Raw genomic sequence first — 25,971 nt, forward strand, 5'->3', positions numbered from 1 at the left:
ACTTGTATTGGCTAAAATTTTAGTAATTTATATTTAAGTTTCGTGTAAAAAATATTGAGTTCAATTGAAGCCATCGGGACTACACTGCATTTGGCTTTGTAGCAATTACAACACTAGGTTGAACAAGATCATGTGTGAGTAGGGCCATATTATCAACAACTTGGGATTTATATGTATCTTTCTTATGACTTATCTGGCAAATAGAATAAATTCTTTTGTCAGCAAGGCTAACTTGTGATTGAATAGAAAGTACTCCTTTATCTTAATTAGAGGTCTCCGATTCGAACTTTGAGTATGAGATCGCCTATGTTAGGGATTGCTCTACCTTTAATGTGGGACTTACCTGGCGAATCAGAATTTAATCGAGCCCCAATGCGAATACCAAACACGGAGTGAAAATCAAAACACAAAGGATAAATTCCTTTCAGTTGGAAAAGGTTTTGAATATTTAGTACAATGCCTGATTATTGAGGCATCATGTTCTCTAGTTGTGTTAAGACTAGGGAGTTAAAATTCCTTTTATGTGACAGAACAAAAATAATATGTCGTACGTCAAGAATTGGTGTGTCTGAAATTAAACTAGATCCTAGTTGTAACCTAAGGATATTGAACTAGACTTTGTTATGTTTGGTTGGGGCTAAAGGGAGGGTAATTAGGAGAAAGGGAAATAAATCAAGAATATTATAAGTCAATTATGCTTGTTAAGATGGTATTTTCTTCATCTACTTTTCACTAGACACAAAGTTTAAATGATTATATATTTGTGAAATTTGATAGAGATAACATTAATTACGTTAAAGTTTAAATCTGATTAGTGAAATGAATTCCTAAAATGTAAATAATAATTCCTAAAATGATTAATAAATTTAGTCTTGAATTCCTAAAATGATTATTATTTTGGGATAAATTTTTTAAGCTAAAGCGACAATTAAAATGTAAAGGAGTGATTATGATTTTTGTAGAGACTACTTCCTCCATCTCAAAATATGTGGCACAATTTGATTGCTGGACAGCCTGTTTGAGAGAAAAAATAAGACATTTTTACAAACATAAGCTGAAGAGCACAAAATACTGAGAACGCTCTTTCACCAAACAACTACTTTTTTTGTTAAATCAAGTGGGCCTATAGAACGACCAATTAAATCATACAAATTAAATGAGTGGTGCTAAACTTATTGTGAGGAGGGAATATCATATAAATTAGGACACTGAAAGGGAAGTTAAATCGAAGAATTTGATATATATTCGGCTCAACGCTTGATATCTATCCAATTGGTCAACCTTTTTTCACTTTTCTTAGTGTTTACTGGCCATTTTTTGGTCTTTATCATTGGAAAAAAAGTCATTATCCTAGAGTTTCAAATTTCACTAATTAAAACAACAACAAACTTAGTGCAATCTCACATGTGGGGTCTTGGGAGGGTAATGTATACGCAGATCTTACCCCTACCTTATGAAGGAAGAGGTTATTTCCAATAGACCCTCGGCTCAAGAACAGTGACAAGGACACAATAAACCAACATTAACAATAGCAAGGAAATAAGATAAAAGAAATATATAGCATATCATGTAATAGCAGAGAACTGGGAATACGAAGCTATAAGAGTAGTGCGAAAATTACCGGCAATAATGCCACATCGTCTAATAGCATGGAACTCGGAATAGAAGAATACAAGAGACTAAGAATCACAGTCAAAATCAAACTTATCTTTGCAGCGAAAATGGCAAATGCGGAGGAGGCAGTGGATTTCGAGGTAGAGAAGGACGATCTGAGGTACAAAGAACTGCTGGGTTTCATGATTTTGCAATGCAAAGAGCTGCTGGTTTGAAAGTCTATGGTAGAGGAAGTAGGTCTAAGTGTAGAATGTATTATAATTATTTTAAGTGTATCTATTTAATATAAATATAGTGGATAAGTCAATTATAGCATACAAATTTTCCAATTTTCTTATCTTTTTTACTTCTTCCATGCCACTGGACTCGTCAATCTATTTGGCCAAGTCTTAAATCGATCATCAACACAAGGATCAACAACTTCCCACATGTAATGAGCAAAAATTGCAGAAAGTACTATAAAGGACCAATTCAGCTGTCATAAAGTAAATGCACCAGCACTCAACGCAATAACCTCGGATGTATTAGAAGACAACCATAATCAAATCTATCCCCAATTATATGTTTATTAAAATGGGACTTAGAGCTTGCAAGTTGCAACTCACCATCAGTCAATCTGCAATAATATGTTCACTGAAACTTTTAATATCAGGTATTCATCCATCCTATAAAATGAAAGCTGTGGCAAAAACAAGTATCAAGATCCTAAATGTAGGTGAGAATACAAAAAAAAATTATGAAACAAGTCTCCCATCATGGGGTGGATCCTGGAGCTAGTGTATTACCAAGTTTCACCTAGCATGTTGCTTTTCCTACTGCACCGAAAGATAGTCTTGATCTCCTGTCTGCTCCAAAGCTAAACTTTAGATCTGAAGCATCCACAGGGACAGACGCATTGCTCGTAGAGGGAAAAGAGAAGACCAAGCGTTCAGCTGATTTCCCCGTGCCAAAGCTGTATACTGGAACAGTGGATGCATCCGTGGGCTGAGAGAGGACACTGGCTGAGGACGATGGCATGATGGATGGTGTTGGTGGTTCTGAAAGTGCACCAGATGATGCAGCTACTGGAAAAGTGAATCCAAACCCATTGTCAGGGAACGTTGCATTTCTAGGATTCCGCTTATTAATAGAAATGGATGGCAAAGTAGGTTTTGTCCCGGAGGTCTGTCCAGCAGCATTTCTTGGTAGCTCAAAACCCGTGGAGTTGGATAACGTTGTGGCGTTCTGCCCATTACTTTGATTATGAAAAGGCCACCCGGGGGTAGTACCTTTATCTTTTTTTCCTTCATCAGTACCTTTATCTTTCTTGCCTGCAGAGTCCTGAAGCATAGACATACCATGTTAAAGCGGTGATTCTGTAAAATAATTAGCGACGCTTAAAATCAACATCCTCTGATGGTTTCTAACTCTTGCACCCTCCATTTCCAAATACATAAATTTAATGTTTTAACTCTGTAAAGAAAGGGTTGTCTTTTTTAACAAACTCAAGAATGGCAGGAAGGTGCAAAATAATGTCATTTTTAAAGGTAACTTTCAATAACAATTAAGTACCTGGTCCAAACTTGGAGTGCGAGAACCAGAAAAGAAATTTTTAACTTGGGAATCAGCACCCTTAAAAGTGAATGAAGGCACTGTATCAGCTCCAGTCGTCGCAACAAATACACCAGCTATGCTAGAAGCTTTAGCACTAGCATCCGCAGCAGCGTCAGCTTCACGCACAGTTTGCTCCTGAGATATTTCCACGTGATTGACTGTGCCAATATCTCCATCCTTGGACAATCGGGAAGCTGCCAGCCCATTGTTCCTACGCATACCATATTCTCCAAAATGTGATGATTTTGTTTTACCATTTGGTGTGGAATCAGAGATTTCATTGCGGGGATATTTCTTCCATTCGCTGGCCAGCTTCAATTCAGCTTCCTTTTCTGCAGGAGTGGGCTTGTGTCTATCAAGTTGCTCTAATATTTTTCTTACAGTCTCATTGAGCGGCATTGCTTCTTCAGACCTGCCTGCTCTATGCTCCACTGATTGGTCCTTCTCAACACCACTAGGTTGACCAACTTCCAAGTTCTTCCTAGAAGCAGGCGAGAAAACTTCAGAAGCACCAATTTTTCCTAAAGGTGAAGAAGCATTTCTGGGATTCAGGAATATGGATCTCTGAGGACGAGATTCTGATCCAAATTTATTCCGTATACGCCGAATGGGTCCCGCAGATCCATAGCTTAGATGAGGTAAATCACTCCTAGTCTTCTCCTGAAATTTTTATAGCATGAGAACATTCAGAAAGATCCCAACTGCTGCTTGAAAGTATTCTAATTAGATTACAATAAAGATTAATGATCACAGAAAATCTTATAAACATGCAAAAACCATCGAATCAGTAGAGGAAACTTCAAATAAGAAGTTGCTAAAAACCGTTAGATCAGTACAGGAAACTTCAAATAAGAAGTTGCTTTGATAGACAGGAATTTTGTCATTGAATAAATTTTAGACTTGCTAAGACGAACATATACCTGGCTGTAGATTGATGATTGAGATTGTTGGAAGGTTTTCGCTGAGAGATCTGGCCACCTGCTACCAGCCTGCGACTGAGTCTGCTCACAAAATGTAAGTGCAACAAGAATAAATATTCCTGGATTAACAAAAGTATAGTATGCTTGAAACACAGCTAAATTTTGTCACAATACAAACCCTATCTCTGGATTTCGGCAATGAAGTTCTAGAGTACGGGGTCCTCGGAAACTCAACAAGCCCATATCCTCTCTGACTCTGTGGAGTAATATGACACTGCTGATCTTGCAGTATGGCAGCCGGCCAACAAGTCGATGACTTAAGCGAAGGTGGCGGATGAAACCTGTTTTGTGGAACTTGTTCTCCCTTGGATACAAGACTGCAAGAATCATATCCTTTTTCCAACCTACGACTTCCCATGTAAGCTCTTGCAATATCAATGGGTGAAGCGCCAACTTCATCTTGTACCTGCAGTAGTGGACTATATTTGATAAATACATCCTAGTATCAACACCAAAACTCCGAAAGAAGACTGCATCAATTTGGGTAATTTCATGAAATAATTATTTCCATTTGTTACTTCGGAGCTATTCCAGACTTTATTCGCTAGTGCACTTTTCACCTGTTAAGGCTTCATTTGAGACCATCTCTCGAGATGAGGTTCAACACGCTAAAGTACTATTATCATGGACATTTCACAAAACAAACGTGTGGTAATGACAGACGGGTTGATAATGATAATTAACTCACATTTGTTTGGGGAAGAGGCGTTGAAGTTCCTGGCATAGCAAAATTTGCTTGGGGAAGAGGTGTTGAAGCACCTGGCGTAGCAAAATTAATTTGAGGAAGAGGTGTTGAAGTTCCTGGCATAGCAAAATTTGTTTGGGGAAGAAGTGTTGAAGTTCCTGGCATAGCGAACTCTGTTTCATCCTGTTTCTTGTGATATGGTCTTCTAGGTGTCTCGTTTGTTAAATGAAACCTTCCAACGTCCCCTTCAGCTGTTTTGCTAGTTTTCTTTTCTTGGTCATCAATAACCCTCGAGTTTAATATCTCTGTCAAACGCATTATTTCATCTCTGCATATAGTGAAAGACTGCTTTTGAATAAGAAGGTTTAACTGACAAAATTCAAACGATATACATGGTGAAAAGAGTTTCCTGAATGTACACAAGACATAGGAATCCAGCATCAAGTCTGGACGTGCAAAGCATTGGAGGATCACCAAAAAGAAAAAAGGGTGATAATGTCAGAAGCTCAGTTCCCAGCAATTATAAAGAACTGCATTCTCAAACCAACATGGGCTACGAGGAAAATAAGCAATTTTAAAGGTGCATGCATTTTTCACAAGAAGCAGGCATTGGTTCCTAACTCTCACTAATGAGGTATAATGAGGTAGCACTGCAACAACATGATAGAAAAAAACACAGGCGTGAAGAATGATATGCTACCTCGAAAATGATTTCCCCTGCATGAGCCGCTCAATTCTGGAAATCTCAGATTTATCAGAGGAATTCTGTGATTTCTCTTCTTCCTGCTTCTCTGCTTCAGAGATCCCATTCAATTTTCCCCTTCTTTGATCCTCTTCCTCCCATTCAGAAGATCTGGATATCACATACTGCATAAACATAACATCCAACACTTTGAAGAAATTCTTTTTAGTAGAAACAATCTTACATATAAAAATTCAGTTCCTTCTCTCTTTTTTTTTTTTTTTTGGTTGGGGGGTGGGGATAACTTTCCTTTCACCACAACAATTTCTAGTAAGACCACAGAATTAAACATCCACTCCTCCTCACATACTTGACCTAGCAACCTTTTTACTCCAGTAAAAATGTGTTTCAGTCCCTTCTCTATTGGTATTAAAAAATAATATCAAAATTATAATATGACATGATCCATTCATGGGAACCGAAAAATTTAGACACGCCACTGACAAATATTATTTATGCAACTTTCACAACAACAAACCCAGTATAATCTCACGAGTGGGGTCTGGGGAGGGTAGTGTGTACGCAGACCTTACCCCTACCTTGAGGTTAGAGAGGCTGTTTCCAATCAACTTTATGCAACTTTCACGAGTTTCAAAAAAGAAATAACTATTCTCACAAAACACATTACAAGTAGCCTTCACAAAACACTACATGCTCCTAACCCTGAGAATACAATTCCCCGGTTTTCCCTTATTGTTCACTATCACACTTAAGGTTGGTAACCAACCCTGTTAACTCAATAACCCTCTTTTTTATTTCATTAGTTCCCTATTTCCATTTAATATCCTCTTCCAAAATCGAAGCAAAGAGATTTCTTGCTTCCTTACCACTAGCCCAATTTTTACTTGCAAAAATTCCTTAAAAGCCTTAAAACTGTTACAGTTCATAGTATGACATCTGACACTGATCCAGAGCATTGTTTTGTGACTATAATGGCAAAATTATTCCTCCACCTCAAACTAAACCTCTTAGTTACAAATTCAATCTTTACTTCTATCAACAATTTTTGTAAGTCTAAATTTACCTAAAAAGTGGCATAGAATATGACATACTTAAACCATAATGTTATTTGGGTCTGGAACTGTATCTTCTCAACAAAGTACTTCGGGGTTTCAAATATACTGCAACAATTTTTCTTTTTGATGAAGCAACACTGCAACGATTTTCAAACACATACTGCCAAAAGCTTGCATACTAACCTATTCAAGCTTTCGTTATTTAAGCTCTGTGCAAAACAAAAAGGAAAATGGAGTAGAGAGTAACATGCCTAGAATTAGTGGTACCATGGCCACAGACAACCTTTAATCATAAAAGAAACAATATTTGGCCTACTTTGACTTTCGGACCGGAACATTATTTTTGCACCTTCATGAAATCTCATCAGATTCCATTAGACCTACCTCTTTTTAATAGGCAAAAGGGATAAATTGACTTCAGAGAACAAAATTCGGCAGAAGCCTTTTTTTCTTTTTTTATTACTGTATAAGTATAAACGGCCTCTTGCAGAAATGCAGGGTAAGGCTGTGTACAATAGACGGTCCGGCCCTTCCGCGGACCCCGTGCATAGCGGGAGCTTAGTGCATCGGGCTGCCCTTTTTGGATATTGATTTCAGCTACGATTGCTGCAAAGTATTTAGGGACAAATATCGTAGTTTCTTTGAAGGATTTATCAGAAAAGCATATATAGAAGGTTTCGAACATAATATGCCAAAAAAATTATTACAATAGAGGAAAAAAAAAGTGTCAAGAAAATATTCTCACTTATACGTAGGCATGAATAACTTCGTTAAAAGAGAGAATCATCTGTTGATAATTTTTTTCTGTTCTTGAACTCCAGCTACTAATGACTTTGCTAAATGCCAGCAAAGAGGAAAAAGGCAAATGGGAAACTAAAGACAAAAGCAGCCGAATCACATTTTTGGGCACGTAAATGGAAAAGAAATAGAGTGGAATTAGGGGTATTCTAGGATTATAAGAAAATGTAAGGGATAGCAAAACAAATTACTTGGTCAAACAAAAAGACTTTACGTTGAAAACCCATAAGTTGGGGGTACCCAGCTTATGGCTTATTTTAGCTTAAAAGCACTTCTCGTGTTTACCAAACACCAAAACAAGATAAAACCAGCTTTTAACCCAATCCAAATACCCTCAAAGTTAGAGCCCCATGAAAAAAAATTCACTGTTTTTTGAAAAAAATCACTTTTTTTTGAAAAATTTTCACTTTTTTCGAAATAAGTGTTTGGCCATAAAATTTGCAATTTTCACTTGAGCATGAATTTTGGAATTTTTCAAGAATTTGAAAAACTCCTAAAAGTTGCTATTCAAAATTTTCACTAAGATCCTTCACAAAAATTCAAAAACAATCCAAAATTATATTCATGTCCAAACAAAATTCTAATTTTCAAATACCATTTTCACTTGAAATAAAATTTCACTTTTTTCGGAATTTTACAATTCTTATGTCCAAACGCCCACTAAGTTACCTAAAAGCTATTCATTCTCCAAGTTTCTTGCCATATTTAAGCTTTACGATGAACTCACAAGTAGGTCATGATAATTTTAATCAGTAAATTGTAGAGCCGTTTCTAAAGTTTAACTCAAAAGCATTTTATAATTCATAATACCTCGGTACAAGTTTATGAAATGATTTCTTTTCTAGGACGGTATGAAGTATTTTACATACTCAACAGATGAAAAGTTGTTTCTGTTAAGAATACAGATTCACAATAATATATATGATTAAATATTTTCTTTTTTGAGAATGGTAACGTTTTATGATTGATTAAATATTTTCTTGAATACAAACTAGTAAGAGCTTATTTCAGTGTGATTTTGATATGCCCAGAACAAAATAAACTTTGCACTTCTCTTTATTAAGATGAACTTTACATATAAAACTATTGTAGCATTGCTTTTGTCTAACACCACTAACATAATATAAGCCCTCACTGTCCTCTTAACACTTTCTATTAAGAAACACAGAAGTTTGACAAAACACAACAAACAAACAAACAAACAAAAACAAAGAGTATACACAAAATTTAAAAATTAAAATAATAATCATGTTATGATACTGGTTCCTCCCTAACTCCCTAGAAAAATTTTAACTATTTATTTGAATTTTTGTTTAAATCATAATCATGATATGATACAGCTCAGGTTTCTTATCGATTCCTAGATAAAATTCTAACCAGTAATTTGATATTTTCTTAGTGTACCAAAGATAATATACAGGTCAAATTGGCTTCTAACTTCAAACCAGTCAACTGTGTCCAAGTAAATAGTGATCAACTTTGTGATTCTCATAGCCTAAAGAGCATACACTCTTTACCATGTTTATTTGGTAGGCTACTTTTCCTGGAGTATCTGATCAGGATGGAAAATTGCCAGCTGTTTTTTCTAAAAACTAATGCATCAGCATTCAGCAAGTAAGAGTTAGTGCATAACAATGACTTCAGCAGAGAAATATTATTATGTAACCCTTGTCTTCAAATTTTCAAAGTCACCTCTGCCTCCAAATTCTATTCTTGTCCAACAGTTAATGGCCATCAAAACTAAGTGTTAGATAATTTACGTGTTCAATTACATTTCGTGCCCCTTTGTCTCATGTAGTAAGAATGCCGACATACTAATAGAGGAACATCCTCATCTTCACATGCTTGCCCATAAAATGAAGAGATAACAGAAAGAAATTAACAAAGCAAAATGAGTCAAAGTTGGCAAAGCTTACACTTGGAGTACATTTCTCGTCATTCCCTAAATCTTGTGTTGTTGCAGGATCTTCTTTACCTGTCCCAAATAGTTTTTGTAAGATCGCCGATCAAACAGAAAAAACAAATTAAAAGATAATAAGTTTAATGATATACCTTCTGCAAGCTATTAAAAGATAATGAGTTTCTTAAGTACAATTCCAAGTAAAAGTTCCCTTTTTTTCAAAATTCATAACTATTTAAAAGATCCTCTTAAAAAAAAGTGACGCGACATTTCCCATAACATCGACTATTCGCTTTTTTCAGAACTTACTAACATAACACACAAATCAAAAATATCTCAAGTAACATTTTGCCGTTCAAGCTACATCAGATAATATGGGATAAAGAGAGTATCCCGTACGAGTAGAAAATATACCCCACATACTTATGATCATACATTTATTAATCTCATGCAGCGTCACAATGTGCAAGTTCATTTACTGCTGGTCTTCAACGACATGGTTGTTTTATAATCTTTACTCCTGCTACCTCTATCCAAATTTATGTGAAGGATTTCGCCGTAAGAGGGTCAAAAACACTTAATTTTCAATGTGAATTTGGACATGAATTCTTCAAGTTTTCAAAATTAAAATTTACATATTTATTTGAGAACTACATGAAAAGTACTACTTCCTCTGTTTCAATTAATGTGATCCAATTTAACTAGGCTATAATATTTGTATGGCTATAAAGTTTTTGAGATTTGTGGTCTTAGACATGCCACAACATTTGTGTTGCTATAAAAGATTATCATTAAGGGTAATATGGAAGTGTCAATTAAATTCTTTGCAAATTTAGAAAGATGTCATTCTTTTAGGAACAGACTAAGAAAGAAGTAAAGTTACATAAAAAGAATTGATGAGTATAAGTCAGCGTAGTTAATAATTCAAAATATTTAAAAAGGGTTTAAGAAAATCGTAGTTAAAGAAAAAACTGTTTGGCTCGAAATACTAGCGTGTTCATATAAAATGGGACAGAGGGAGTACTATTTATACTTAGTCCCTTTTATTTTGGTAATGTCACGTATTTTCAGTGTGCCAAAGCCATTCATTTATTAATAAGTACTCAGAAAACCTATGGAGACAACAAAGTAGAAGTTGCTTAATGCTGTTTGATTCTTTTCAAAGGAAAAATTAGAAAGACGTTGCTAACGCGGTATAGCAGAAGGACCGCATGGAAGATTTGATATCCACGAGACCTATGCTATAGGCCCAATAATCAAGGAACTAAAAGCAAAATCACTTTTAAACACCAACTTCCACGAACGCAATAGCAACACTCCTTTGGTCCCATTTAACATGATGGTATTTAACATGACAAAGACATGAAGATTTACATTGAATTAATGATAATGGAAGAAAATATTGAAAATAAAGATAAAAACTAATTCAAGAAAAAACAAATATTTAAAGATTTCAAATTTTGAAGTCGTGGAAGTTAATAAAATAGAATGAGCATAAACATTTCGGGACATCCCAAAAATGGAAAGCGAGTCATGTAAATTGAAACAGAGATGGTCACAAATGTTAACTACGATGAGGAATGTGAGAATTAGTCCAACTAGAACTTAAAGAACAAGGAACAAAAAAGACCAAAGTAAAAGCGGCGCCAGGAGTTCCGCAATCAAGATGCTTGCATGTACAAAGACCAAGAACAGAAAAATCTACAAAGCCTTGATTGACCTCAAATAGCAAATTCAAACCATTTGCCAAACATGTTGAACTCTAGCTTACTCTATCTCGTTATAAACCCAAACAATTATCTTAACACATAACAGGGAAGGGAACAAAAGTGAATGGTAATAGTTTCTCTTTCATGTTTGGTCTGACGAAAAAACCACAAAAAAAAAGAGAGCAAGGTAACTAGAAATGAGGAAAATATTCCCATTGGCCCCTTGTAATGTTTTTCATAGCCGAGAAATCCAGAGGGCAACTAGCACAAGGTTTGAAACACGATGGATAACGCCGAATAAATAATCAACATTACTGCAACTAGAATTGTCACGATTCCTCGTTGGTACGTCCCTCTACCTTTTTCCACTAAAATGCTAGGCTTATATTTACAATAGGGTTCAAACTTGTGATGTGCGCCTAATCCACACATTACACGTTGTCCTCTTACCACTAGACCAAAGACCTGGGGGCTAGCTCCTTGCAAATTTTTATCTCCCTTTTCTAGATGGAAGAGATAAGAGAAGAGGAAACCTCACAGTGGCAACCAAACGAATTTTATAATAGTTCTTACTACATTCTTGGGACAAATCAAAAATAGGTTGGCCATTGAAAAAAAAAATTCTCACAACCAACACTTCAAAGTAGAGGCTATTTAAACTATGTTGCTCGGACTCTCCAAACTTGTTGCCGCACCCGTGTAGGATCCTCCAAAAATGCACTAAATTTGGAGGATCCGACACGCACCCAACAACATTTTTGAAGAGTCCGAGTAACATAGTATTTAAAAGCACCAAAAGTTTGTTTGGTCAAAGTGAAAACTATGTCACCTTCATGTCTAAGGCTCAAATTACCGTTACAACACTAACGGTAACTGTGAGCCTGTTTACGTCAACCTTAAGAGGTCTGGATTACCCAACACCTATAATTGTAGGTTGCAACAAGCTATAAGTGGTTTTTCGAGGTGGCACAGCCTAACCAAGACAACAACGACGACATCTAATTCCCAATCTCAAACACATTAAGATCGGCTATATGAATCCTCATTGACCATGTCACTTCATTTGAGCTCATCTCAGACTAGTATTATATTTTTATGAATAGAAAGTAATAGAGGTTTCTATAGCTTCCAGTACTATATAAATCTTTGAACAAACTAAAAAAACTTAGAAATTATAAGACCTAAAGTAAAGGTACTAACATGAATAAAAATGTTTCTAACTAATTAGTATATCACCTATATAATCTTTCCTTCCATTATGCCTTACTTTTTGCTAAAATTGCATGATTCCAAGAGATTGAATGTCTTTCGAGACAACTTTCATGTGATTTTAGATATCTCGTCCTTTATTAACACCTTAATTGACTATGGTTTCACACCTATGGATCGATGCATCTGGAGGTCAACTAAGGACATGACCAAATTATCTCAAGCAACTTTTTCTCATTTTATCCTCGATGTGTGCTACATGTACCTTCTATTAAATGTGATAATTCTTTATTTTGTCTCATCTTGTATGACTGAACATCCAACTTAGTACCACGTCTCTGCAACACTCATCTGGTGGATGCGTTTGACTTTAGCAGCCATTTATTTAACATTGTTGGTCTTAAGAGTGTTTTATAAAACTTGCCTTTTACTTTAGTGGACATCCTTCTATCACATAACACTCAAGTCGCACTTCCCATTTCAACCATCTAGTTTTTATTCTATCTGTAACATCTTCATCCATCATGCAATCCTACTGGGATACCAAGCCAAGAAACTCGAATTGTTAGCATTTAGGCCCAACAATCCCGTCTAATCTCACCTCAAATTCACACTTCTTAAGCTGACTAAACTTGCAGTGTATATTTCTTTTGGTAACGGCAGTAAAATGATACCACCATTACCGAAAAGAAAACGGTCACATTCTCATGCAATGAGATTCCTTCTTTGCTATTTAACAATCATTTTAAGAAAGTAACCAGCCAAAACCTCCTTTCTCCCATGCTCGGTGCTACTTTTTGTAACAAGCCATAGAAAAAATTGTGATCACAATAGGTATTAGGTAATGACTATGCGCTACATGTGGCGTTCATTCGAGCCAAGTAGCAAGTATCATTCCCCGGCCCAGACAAGTTAAACTTCTGCCAGCTTTTATGATTTCAACTAAACAAAACTACAACGCTATTACAATTCATCAACAGTTACCATTAAACTAAATTAAGCTAAAGATTCACGAAGGCCAAAACTGGAAATCACCAGGTTTCATGCAAGGTCATAATGACATGGGAGATGCAAAAAACTAAAGTTTACACCTAAACAACAACACCCTCTCCCCGACCCTCCCCCCCCCCCCCCCAAAAAAAAAGGGGACACACAACCAGAGAGAGAAATTGCAATTTATTCAATAAACCTACTTTTACCAACAAAATCTGTTCCAACACAGGTAAGTAAAAAATTACTATAGTTACATTGAAGAAAGTTGTAACAAATTGAGATTAAAAACTCAAATTCCAGCAGAGTAACCATAAAGGTAAAACTTGCTCCCTAGTTTACCAATTGCAGCAAAATAACCAAAAAGTTTTTGCAACACCAATTCACCATGAGACCAACATATTTCATCACCATTACCAAAAACATAACAAAGATACATTCTTGGAAACCCTATGTTGCACATAGCATGTTCGATACACAACAAAAGTACAAATATCATACCCACTATAGTTGCACTCCATAACAGATCAAGCGTAACTAAGATAACCAAAAAGGTTAATGCTTGCAAACCTAATTCACCAAATACCAACATATTCCATCAGAAATAACAACAAAAACATAACAAAGACAAATTCTTGTAATATTGCATATAACTACATAGCTACTAGAGTTACATTCCACAACGGATCAGGTGAAACTAGAATAACCAAAAAGGTTAATTCTTGCAACTTTAATTCACCAAAAGACCAACATAATTCAACACAATTACCAAAAAAAAAAAAAACCATAACAAAGACAAATTCTTAGAAACCCTAATATAGTAATATTGCACATAACATGTTCGATAAAAGTACAGAATCGCATACCTAAGTCACCGTGAATTTCTTCAGGAGGAGGAGGAGGAGTGGAGGCAATGGCATTGGAGATGAACGACGAGAGGATTCTGGTGGCACTTCCGGAGATAATACGGTAAGCCGGATCAACTAGTTTCGATAACCAGCCGGTCCGACCACCGGTTTGGTTCAGTTGTGGACGGTCGTAAGGAGTTGCCGGAGGTTTCCTCGCCGCCGGTTTCTTGAACTTCCCTCCTGCGCCTCTCTCGCTGGCTCTGTTACCGTATGACGGCGTCGTATTGAACTCCATTGTCTCTCTTCTACTATGGTACCTCAACGAAACACTCAGCCAAAAAAAAACAGAGGGATTATATAATGGTACTCTATTTTTTATGTTTACGGTTTGAGGTAATTAACGGTTTGGTCCCTAACTCTTCAAATAGCTATACTTTGGTCCTTTTTTTAGGGTCAGCTCAGATAGAAATAAATAGGTAAAATACCTTAAAACTCCCCTAAACTGACACATATTATTATTTACAGCCTTAAACTATTCGTGGTCTTAATTACCTGCTCAACTTGGCCTTTTGAGAGTCATTACCCCTGAATGCTGATGTGGGTAAAAAGTGTGGGTGCACTCGCCTGCCACGTGGATTTTTCTGTATATGTGGCATTTTTTTGAAAAATAAAATATATTTTTACCTTTTTAAGAATGTTACTTTTTTAGATAATTTTTTGCGAATAATTTATACTAAAATTTGGATATGACTTAAAAATAATAAAGTTTTAGTTAATATTTTTTTGAATTTGACCTGAAAATAAAGATTTATACAATTAAAATAAATAGTCAAGACATCTAAAAATTTATAAAAAATACATAGTTTGNGCTTTGTAATTTTTTTATATAACTCTAAATTATGGTGCTCTATTTTTTATTTATTATTTTTTTTACAGATTTTACCTGAAAAAGTAAAATTACACAGTTGAAATGAATAGTGATTGCATCTAAAGAAAAAGTAAAAAGAGTGTACAATTGTTTTATAATGCAAGTGATTCGTTTTATTTCTTGCAATTGTACACTCTTTTTATTTCTTCTTCTGATGCAATGACTATTTATTTCAATTGTGTATTTTTACTTTTTCAGGTAAAATCTGTAAAAAAAATAAATAAATAAATTTTTAGAGCACCGTAATTTAGAGCTATATAAAAAATTATAGCCAAAATAATTTATTTCAAAATATGTATTTTTTTATAACTTTTTAGGTGCCTTGACTATTTATTTTAATTGTATAAATCTTTATTTTCAGGTCAAATTCAAAAAAAGATTAACTAAAACTTTTTTATTTTTAGCCAAATAAAAAAATTTAGCCTAAATAATGTAGTTCTATCCAAGTTTTATCATAAATTATATTCGAAAAAAGTTATCTAAAAAAATAACATACCTAAAAAGGTAAAAATATATTTTATTTTTTAAAAAAACAATGCCACATATACAGGAAAAATCCACGTGGCAGGCGAGTGAACCCACACTCTTTGCTACATCAGCGTCCAGAGGGGTAATGGCTCTCAAAATGCCAAGTTGAGGGGGGTAATTAAGACCATGAATAGTTTAAGGCTGTAACTAATAATTCGTGTCAAATTTAGGGGGGTTTTAAGGTATTTTGCCAAATAAATATTTGGATTTCTAAAATTTAGTTATTTTGGAAAAGCCTTTTCGAAAATTTAATTTTAAAGGAAAGTAATTTACATTTGGCTAACCAATTCAAAACTATTTGTGAGCGCTAATTTGTGTTTGGCCAATATTTGAGAAAAGTGCTTTTGTATATTAAATCGAATAAGGACATTAAAAAATCTCCTCAATAGTTAATATGATTTAAGTAGATAAATAATTTTAAATATTTAATATAAATATTCTAATTAAGTTTTATCTATTTTAATATAAAAATAAATTTGAAAAGTAATCTTTCAAGATGTTTTGATATATTTAAATTATCTTGAAAGACTAAAATAACAACAACAACAAAAACAACAACAACAACACAGTAAAAATCGCAGACCCCACTTGTGGGATTTTCACTGAATTGTTGTTGTTGTTGCTGTCGTCTTTCAAGATGATTTAAATATATTAAAACATCATTCAATAAATATAACAAAAATCACCCCAACAATCTTTATATATTAAAAATCTACCCAAAAATAAAAAGAACAAATACTTATACATATAGGCGGAACTATACTCTAGGTTGAGGGATTACCGTCACCTGGAAATTTCGGCAAAAACTTCATATATACTTGCAAATGTCTTCAAAAAAATAGTCAGATATTAGCATAGGCCCCCGTACCAATCTTTATGAGTAGTAATAATTTATATTGAATGCCATCGTGCAGCGCAACTGCCGAATCCTGGGTCCGCCTCAGCTTATACATGAGGAGAATTTCCAATATTGTCATCCCTTATTCTATTACGTAACAGCTTAGCGTAAATATTAGGTTAAACTAAGTAGGATTATTTTGGTATATAAAAATATTTGCCAATGGTGTTTTTGCCGAGAGAAAACTAAAAATAATTTTTGCTTCTACTTTTGAAAAGAAGCTATAATTTTTTAGCATTTTAAAAACAATTTTTATTTCTCCGCAAATTACGAAAGCACTTAAGTTTCTCCTAGAAGATTGGCTAAACATTTTAACTCTAATAAATAAGCCATTTATTCAAAAGAATATACCTTTGACCTCTCATAAGCTTCTCAAAACATGATATTAGTAATTTTTTCTCAAAATATTTTAATATCTTCTTTTATAATTATATATTATTATTTTGTATATTTCAAATTGCATTCCAACTCGTCGCCACACTATGTAATTATTGTTGACTTCTTGTTATATGACATCTAGTCATCAATAGCAGCAATCAGGCGCTTTATATAGGATTAAGTTGGCCGATTTCATCTTCAATTAAAGCTCTAAAATGTAGAATATTTTGGTTAATGAAAACAATGTTATTAGGACTTATTTTCCTTAAATATCTCAATTTATACACTCTTTTTCTTTTATGCAAGTATAGTAACTAATGACGCCTTGTCGTACACGAATTTCTTCTGCCAATAACATGCTTTTAGACCAAGTAAGAAAATCCTCGTGGAATCCTGTTTGCATTAGGAATTATATGTTTAGCTTTTGATTAATACACTTTGGGAACTGCAACCTTGCATTTTAGTTCAACAAGATTAATACACTTTGGGAACTGCAACCTTGCATTTTAGTTCAACAAATATCTTCAGGAAACCTACTGTTCTTAGATAATGGTTTATTAATCATCAAAACTAATTTTTAGCTTAACAAAACAAGCTCTATACCTCGATTGATTTTGGTTTTAACAATAATAATTGTTATTGTTACTTGTTTCTGTGGAAATAGTCTAACATACCATATAGCACGATGAATATAGCACATAAAACTCTAATATGATCTGCTTCTTTTTCTAACGAAGCTAATGATATAATGAGTTAATTAGGTAGTGTGCCTAAAGTTTAAATAGATGAACAAAATTTAACGAGTTAATCGAGGAAATAAATTGTTTTCTCTAGAAGAAGTTTAGAAAAGAAATTCATATTGCGCGCATAATTAAAATAGATCTTAAACTAAGGAAAAAACTTATATGCACCCCACATTATACCAAATTAGTTAAACTTTGATCAGTTAACAATGATTAAAAGGTCTATATTTGTCCATGCACTATTAAATATTAGTTATATGAACCCTCCGTTATACTATTTTATACTTTTTAACCCTACCGTTACACATTTAAACATATTTATTCTCAAGTCTAACGAACTATTCCTCCCATACACGTGGCTGCATTTTAAACACCCAACCCATTTTTCTTTTAACTAATTCCCTATAACAATAACCCACCCGAACCAATTCACCCGAAACAAACTAGTATACATATAAGGATTTAGAGATGCCATGGCAAACCTTCAAGCTTCAAGTTACTTGAGCTCATTTTGTTCTGCTTCCTCATCCTCATCTTTCCAATGAGGAAACATTACATCAAAGATCACTGACGAGAATCCACAAACAGAGAACAACACAAATAAACACCTCATTTGGTTTTGATGAGAATGGAGGAGTACATCAAAGAATTTGAAATTGTGTTGGTATCTTTTATTATGTCTTATGGAGTGAACGAGAATATATGGTGATGATGAACCTTATAGGACATCATATGTGGAGGAACTCTAAATTCGAATAAAGCTCTACAAATATTTTCTTGTGGTTCCAGGAATAGGCCAAAGAAGAAGAGATTTTGATTAATTTCCAATGAAACCCAAAATATAGAGACCCATGACTGCGTGTATCTTCTGTGAGCTTTGACTTTTTTTTTCCAAAGCGAGTTGTGATTTTTTCAAGTGACCTATTGTTCAAATGGAGCATGTGCTACTCACGTGTATTAGTTAGTTAGGAAGTTAGTTACAGGTGTTAGGTGTTAGGTGGTTAATGGCAGTTGTTAGTGAGCTATGTTAGTTGAATAAGTTAATTAGTGTTAGTTAGTGGTTAGTATATGTGTACAGTGTTAGCTATTGAATGAACTAACGGAACAATTATCATTTCCAAATGCTCTGCTTCTCTCTATCCTCTAACTCTATTGACGAGCAAGGTGAAAGCTCCAATCCTTACATTTTAGTATGGTATTAGACCGGGAGTAATTGATTTCACACATCGTATTTCAATTTGATCAATTGCCGTTAGATTATTCTGAAAATGGGAGAAACTTCGATTGACCACACACATCATTTATACCTAGGTCCGTCAGACACTCCAAGCTCAGTATTAATACCAGTGAAACTCACTGAATCATACAATTACGAGTTATGGAACAGGTCAATGAGGATCACACTTTTGTCTTTTGGGAAAAAGGAAGCTAGGGTTCGTTACTAGCACATGCAAGAAGGATCTGTACAAAACAGCTGAATTACAGGAGCAATGAGAGACTTGCAACACATTGGTTTTGTCATGGATCATGAACAGTGTGTGTGCAAAGCTTCTAGGTGGTATCATTTATGCATCAGATGCACTTCTCGTTTAGGAAGATCTGCGAGAGAAGCTTGACAAAGTCAGATTGTGGAAATGATGCACCAACAGTGAGTTATGTAGCTCCTAAGTGGCTTGAATAATTCTTATGATCAAGCGCATAGACAAATCCTGATGAAGACCATTGCACCAAACCTCAACCAAGCATATGCTATGATTGTACAAGATGATAGTCAATAAATAATTGGTTCTAATATTGTGACTAATAAGGCTGATTCTCTAGCTATGCAAGCATGAAGAGGTAGAGGCTTTCGAGGAAGGAAGCAATTTATGCAATATGAGCATTGCCACATGAGGAACCACACCAAGGAAAATTGCTACAAACTCATTGGCTACCTATCTGATTTTGATCAAAGGAAGAAAATTGGTGCTGGAACTCAGAGTTATGGTTGAGGAAAACCAGACAACTGGAAAAGGGAATCACTTGTTGTTGTAAATCATGCAGATGCAGGCTCATCTTCTCAAGTAGCTGAGGGTGGACAACTTGTGAAGCCTACTGACATAGGACATTACTTCACTGATGAACAATATAGCCAAATACACAGTCTACTCAGCAAAGACTCTGGGGAGTATAAAGCAAATACAACAGGTAAAGTCTTTAGTCTAATGTCTAAATTTGATCAGAAGGAAAATGATTGGACTGTTGACTCAGAGGCAACCCATCATATTGTTTCTAGTCTAGAATTGCTTGAAAATACCAAGGGAGCAGATAGGTTCATCAGAGATAAGGTAAATTAACCAACAGGGGAGAAAGTTGATATCACTCATATTGGTAATGCTGGACTATTTGACAAGGAAGTAATCAAAAATGTGCTTTATGTACCTAATTTTAGGTTCAACCTATCATCGTTTTCCAAGCTAACCAAGGAACTATCTTGCAATGTCAACTTCTTCCCTGACTTCTGTGTATTTTAGGATCTTTGAAATGGCAAAGTGAAGGGGATTGATAAAGAAAATGGAGGATAATGTGCTCAGAAATGGTAGATTGGCTAACAAAATAAAAGCAATAAATGTAGTGAGCAGAGTGGTTGGAGGAGATAGCAGTCAGTGGCATAAGATGTTAGGCCATCCTTCACTGTCTGTCATGAAGAATATGAGAGTCCTTCATATTAACATTAGTAGCTTAGCATAGAATGCATGTTTTGTATGCCCATTGGCAAAGCAGACAAGGCTAAAGTTTCCTCTTAGTGACTCTAGAGTTGATGTTTTGTTTCACCTTGTACACATGGACTTATGGGGACCTTATAAAATTCTAACTTTTGATATAAAACACTATTTTCTTATAATTGTGGATGATCACTCTAGGTACACATGGATATATTTTCTACAACTAAAATCTGAGGTGATGAAATAGTTCTTAAACATGATTTAGAACCAGTTTGGAGCTTTAGTCAAGCTAATTAGATCAGATAATGGAACTGAGTTTTTTAATACTTAGTATGCAGAATTGCTAAATAGGCTTGGCATAATTCATCAAAGCAGTTGTGCCTATACCCCTCAACAAAATTGTATAGTTGAAAGGAAACATATGTATATTTTGGGCACTGCGAGAGCATTGAAGTTTCAAGGATCAACCTATCAAGTATTGGGGTATATGTGCGAAAAATACAGTATACTTGATCAACATAATTCCTCTAATGTTCTAGGGGGCAAAACACCTTTTGAGTTATTGCACCACAAGAAGGCATCACCGATTCATTTGAGAGTACTGGATGTTTATGCTTTGCAAAGTCTTGCCCAAGGGAGACAAGTTTGCAGAAAGGGCAAGGATGTCTATTTTCATGGGGTATTCAGAGACACAAAAAGGGTATATACTCCTAGACATAAAGACCAAATAATCTTCACATGAAGAGATGTAATATTTAGAGAGCCAATGATTCCTTTTGCAGATGGAAACAATAGTACTTGATCACATATTGGGGATACTCATCAGGAATTGAACTCTCAAATGTGTTCTCCCTTGCAAATTGTGATGACCCTAAAGGTCATTTCTTGTTTTTGAGGTCAAAACTGCGTTCCGAGGCCTTGAAAACCTCCTTTTACCTCACCTCAATTTGCATACGCAGTCCGGGCATATTTTCGGAAAGCTTTTATGTGAAATTTTAGAAAAATAATGGAATTGGCCTTTAAAATTTATTAAAAATGACTTTGGTCAACTTAAACGGACCCGGATATGTGATCCGACTGTACGTAGTAAAATATGGGACTTAGGCATATGCCCGAAATCGAATTCCGAGGTCCCAAGCCCGAGAAAAGAATTTTTAAAGAAAATTATTTGTTGGAAAATATAAAGGCTTTTTGAAATGAAATGATGCATGTTCTTGATGGTAGCATGCCCGTATCTTGGTTCCGGAGCCCGGTACAAGTCTAAAATAATAAATACAAAGAATCTGTGAAATTTGGTAAGAATCGGAATTGGTTTGGTATAAAACGGACCTATAGTTGAGAAAATAGAAATTTCAATGTTCTTGAGTGATTTCATGAATTTGAGGTTTAATTCATAGTTGTTGATGTTATTTTGATGATTTGATCGCACGAGCAAGTCCGTATGATATTTTTAGACTTGCGTGCATGATTGGTTTAGAGCCCCGAGGGCTCGGGTGAGTTTTGGATAGGCCACAGAGTGAAATTGGACTTAGGAAAATTGTTGCAGGTTCAGTTCTGGTATTTTGGCCTCTGATCTCGCAATTGTGAGATCGGGGATCGCAAATGCGATGTCTGATGGCATGGGAATTGCGAAGTGCTGATCGCAATTGCGAAAGAAGCCCTGGCCAGCCTTGTTCGCATTTGTGAACATTTCTTCGCTAATGCGAAGCTTTCAGTATTTTCCCAGATGTCGCAAATGCGACTATTTCTTCGCAATTGCGAGGATAGTAGAAATTCCCAGGGTTCGCAATTGCGAACCCTTGATCGCAAATGCGAAGATGACAGGTTTCTCAAGGGTTCGCAATTGCGAAACTCTGGTCGCAATTGCGACATCGGAGACCTATTAAGTGGGATTTCAGACGGGATTTCATCCATTTTTACAACTCTTCAAACCCTAAAACATCCTTGGGCGATTTTTCAAAGGCACATACTCTTCCAAATCATTAGTAAGTTATTTCTAACTCATTTCTTTCATACAATTCATCTTTTTACATGATTTCATTTCAAAACCAAGGGTTTTCATGGGGAAATTGGGTATTTTTGGGAAGAACTTAGGATTTTCAAATTTTGGGGATTTGGACCTCGATTTGAGGTTCGATTTCAAAACAAATTATATATTTGAGTTCGTGGGGGAATGGGTGATCGGGTTTTGACCAAGCGGGCCCGGGGTCGATTTTTGACTTTTTGGGGAAAACAATGGGAAACCTATTTTCATGCATTAGAATTGGTTTATTAGCATTTATTGATATCGTTAAGTAATTTGTGGCTAGATACAAGCGAATTGGAAGTAGAACCGAGAGGTAAAGCGGTAGTATAGGCTTAATTTATCCGTGGAATTGAGGTAAGTGTTTGGCTTAACCTTAGCTTGAGGGAATAGGAGTTGTGGTCTATTTGCTGTGTGTTTGTATCGAGAACGACGTATAGGTGTGGAGACGAGTATCTATACGTTGGTGTCAAGCTTGTACTATGATTGTTGTGACTCTATTATGTATCGATCATGCTCAAATTGATGATTATTAATGTTGAACACAGCTTATGAAAGTTTCTTGGTTATTGACTATTGTTGAGTATTGACTAAAATTGAAGTTCCATTTTGTAAAGAGATTGTTGAAACGAGATTGGTTATAGCTGAATCCCTTGCCGGGATGTTTGTTGATATTGTTGATTCCCTCGCCGGGATATTATTGTTGATATTGTTGATTCCCTTGCCGGGATATTATTGTTGATATTGTTGATTCCCTTGCCGGGATATTATTATTGATATTGTTGATTCCCTTGCCGGGACATATTATTTTCTGTTGTTTGGGTGAGGAAGAGTGTAAAGCACGAAGGGTGATGCCGTGCCGATATCATAAGTGTTAATGCACGAAGGGTGATGCCGTGGCATGATTTGAGAGTTAATGCACGAAGGGTGATGCCGTGCCTATATTGTGAGGAATAATGCACGAAGGGTGATGCCGTGCCATGATTATTTGAGGTAATGCACGAAGGGTGATGTTATGCCGATTTTGTCGATTCATATGGCGAGGACGAGAGTAAAAGCACGAAGGATGATGTCGTGCATGTGTTACCGTTTCATTATTCTTGTTTCTTTATATGTGATGTTCATTGTGTTTCCTTTAATGATGCTTCCGTATTGATTTACTGTTAGAATCTGATATTTCCACGCAGCATGTCCCCTTCCCTCTTTATTTTGTTGATTTCTGTTGTTATGTTTCTGCTTGTGTATGATTTAACTGCACCGGTATATATGATTGTCGTGCCCTAGCCTCGTCACCACTTCGCCGAGGTTAGGCTCGACACTTACTCAGTACATAGGGTCAGTTGTACTGATACTACACTCTGCACTCTTTTGAGTAGATTTCGGTACCGGACCCAGTGAGTAGCTGAGGTAGCTGCCTTCAGATTTAGGGAGACTCAGGTAGATCCGCTGGCGTCTGCAGAGCCTAAAGTCCCCCTTCTCTGTTTAGCTTTTCTGCTTTCTCTTTTCATTCCGAGAACAGTTGTACTTTTCTTTCCAGACTTGTATTTATAGTAAAAATCTTAGTTGTTTGTGAATTTGTGACACCCGATTTGTGGGTAGACATGTATTGGAATATCTGGATTTAATTTAACTCTTCCGCAGTTATCATCTGTTTTACTTTAGTTATGTTTATAAATGTTTGGGTTGATTGTTATTGAGTAGAACCGTAATAGTTAGCTTGCCTAGCTTTCACGAGTAGGCGCCATCACGACTCCCGAGGGTGGGAAATCTGGGTCATGACAAGTTGGTATCAGAGCTCTAGGTTGCCTAGGTCTCACTTCACGAACAAGCTAGGTAGAGTCTGAGGGATTGGTACGGAGACGTCTATGCTTATCCCCTAGAGGCTACAGAGTTTAGGAACAACTTCACATCTACTCTCTTCTGTCGTGCGATTTGACTTCTCAATGCTAATTGGACTTCTACTTTGTTCTTTCACAGATGGAGAGAACACGTGCTTCTTCATCCGCTAATCAGCAGCCCGATCCCCCAGTGGCAGGTCCTACGAGGGGCAGAGGACGAGGCCGAGACCGTGCTAGAGGCCGAGGCAGGGGCAGGGGCAGGGCTCAGCCCAGAGCAGCAGCACCGGCAGTGGAGCCTCAAGTAGAGTTCGAGGAGGAGGCTCCAGCCCAGACTGTTCCAGCAGGGCCAGCTTAGGTCCCAGAGGGGTTCATTGCTACCCCGGTACTTCAGGATGCTCTGGTCCATCTAGTGGGCCTTATGGAGAGTGTCGCCCAGGCAAGTTTACTTCCTGTAGCACCAGCCATCTCTCAGGCTGGGGGAGGAGCACAGACTCCCGCTACTCGCACTCCGGAGCAGATGGCTCCTCAGTTTCAGACTCCAGCAGCTCAGCAGTTGGAGCAGTTCAGCCGGGTGTAGTAGCCCAGACCGGTGATGGAGCAGCTATGTCTACTGATGCTTTGTGGAGGTTGGACAAGTTCACCAAGCTATTCACTACTACTTATGGTGATACATCCTCAGAGGATCCCTAAGACTATTTGGACAGCTGTCACGAGGTTCTTCGAAACATGGGGATAGTGGAGACCAATGGGGTCGACTTTGCTGCTTTTCATCTGTCAGGTTCCGGCCAAGACTTGGTGGAGGGATTATTGTTTGGCTAGACCATCTGGGTCACCGGCTTTGACTTGGGATCAGTTCTCTCAGCTCTTTTTGGAGAAGTTTCTACCGATCACTTAGAGGGAGGGCTATCGGAGGCAGTTTGAGCGTCTCCAGCAGGGTTCTATGACCGTCACTCAGTACGAGACCAGATTTATTGCCTTGGACCGTCATGCTCTTATCATACTTCCCACTGAAAAAGAGAGAGAGAGAGAGAGTGAGGAGGTTCATTGAGGGACTCGCTCAACCTATTCGATTGCAGATGGCTAAGGAGACAGGGAGCGAGATTTCTTTTGAGGATGCGGCCAATGTAGCCTGGAGGGTTGAGATGGTTCTATCACAGGGGAGTGGTCAGGGGTCTGACAAGAGACCTCGTCATTCGGGCAGATTCAGTGGTGCCTCGTCTAGAGGCAGGGATTTTTTTGGTAGGGGCCATCCTCCCAAGCCATTTCATTCAGCACTCCAGGCCTCTCATGGTGCTCCCGGTGGCCGTGGTTCTCATATGCAGTATTCTGATTAGTTTCCCTACAGTGCACCACCAGCTCCTATCAGTACACCGCCACTCCAGAGTTTTCAAGGTGGTTATTCAGGCCGTTAGGGTCAGCAGTCTCAGCAGCCGAGGGCTTGTTATACTTCTGGCGATACGAGGCATATTGCTAGATTTTGCCCTCGAGCACCGAGCAGTTCTCAGCATCAGGGTTCCCGTGCCATGGTTCAGGCACCGAGTGTTCCACCGCCCGCTCAGCCAACTAGAGGTAGGGGTCGAGGTGCTAGAGGTGGAGGTCAGGCCGTTAGAGGTGGAGGTTAGGCCGTTAGAGGTGGAGGTCAGGCAGCTAGAGGTGGAGGCCAGCCAGCAAGAGGCCGTCCTCGAGAGGTAGTTCAGAGTGGTGGGGCCCACCCCGATGTTATTGTTGCGACCAAAAACACCCACGCAAGTGCACGTGATCGTCAAGTAATATAGTAGTGAGTAGAGTATCATTCCTTCGAAGACTTGTGATCAACTATTGACTGATTCAAACCCAATTACTTTAC

General features: G+C 36.8%; 1 protein-coding gene across 1 annotated transcript; it reads right to left on the reverse strand.

Annotated features, from left to right (window-relative positions):
- On the reverse strand, nt 2,116-14,415 carry LOC109234140 (nuclear pore complex protein NUP1). The gene is made up of 8 exons (XM_019400002.1): nt 14,103-14,415; nt 9,345-9,403; nt 5,573-5,739; nt 4,876-5,200; nt 4,306-4,593; nt 4,128-4,208; nt 3,166-3,867; nt 2,116-2,934 (listed from the first exon to the last, which is right to left on the reverse strand). The coding sequence occupies exons 1-8, from the start codon at nt 14,377-14,379 to the stop codon at nt 2,410-2,412; spliced, it is 2,424 nt and encodes an 807-aa protein (XP_019255547.1). The 5' UTR covers nt 14,380-14,415; the 3' UTR covers nt 2,116-2,409.

This window comes from Nicotiana attenuata, chromosome 11 (genome assembly GCF_001879085.1).
Source record: "Nicotiana attenuata strain UT chromosome 11, NIATTr2, whole genome shotgun sequence".
Classification (NCBI taxonomy): Eukaryota; Viridiplantae; Streptophyta; class Magnoliopsida; order Solanales; family Solanaceae; genus Nicotiana; species Nicotiana attenuata.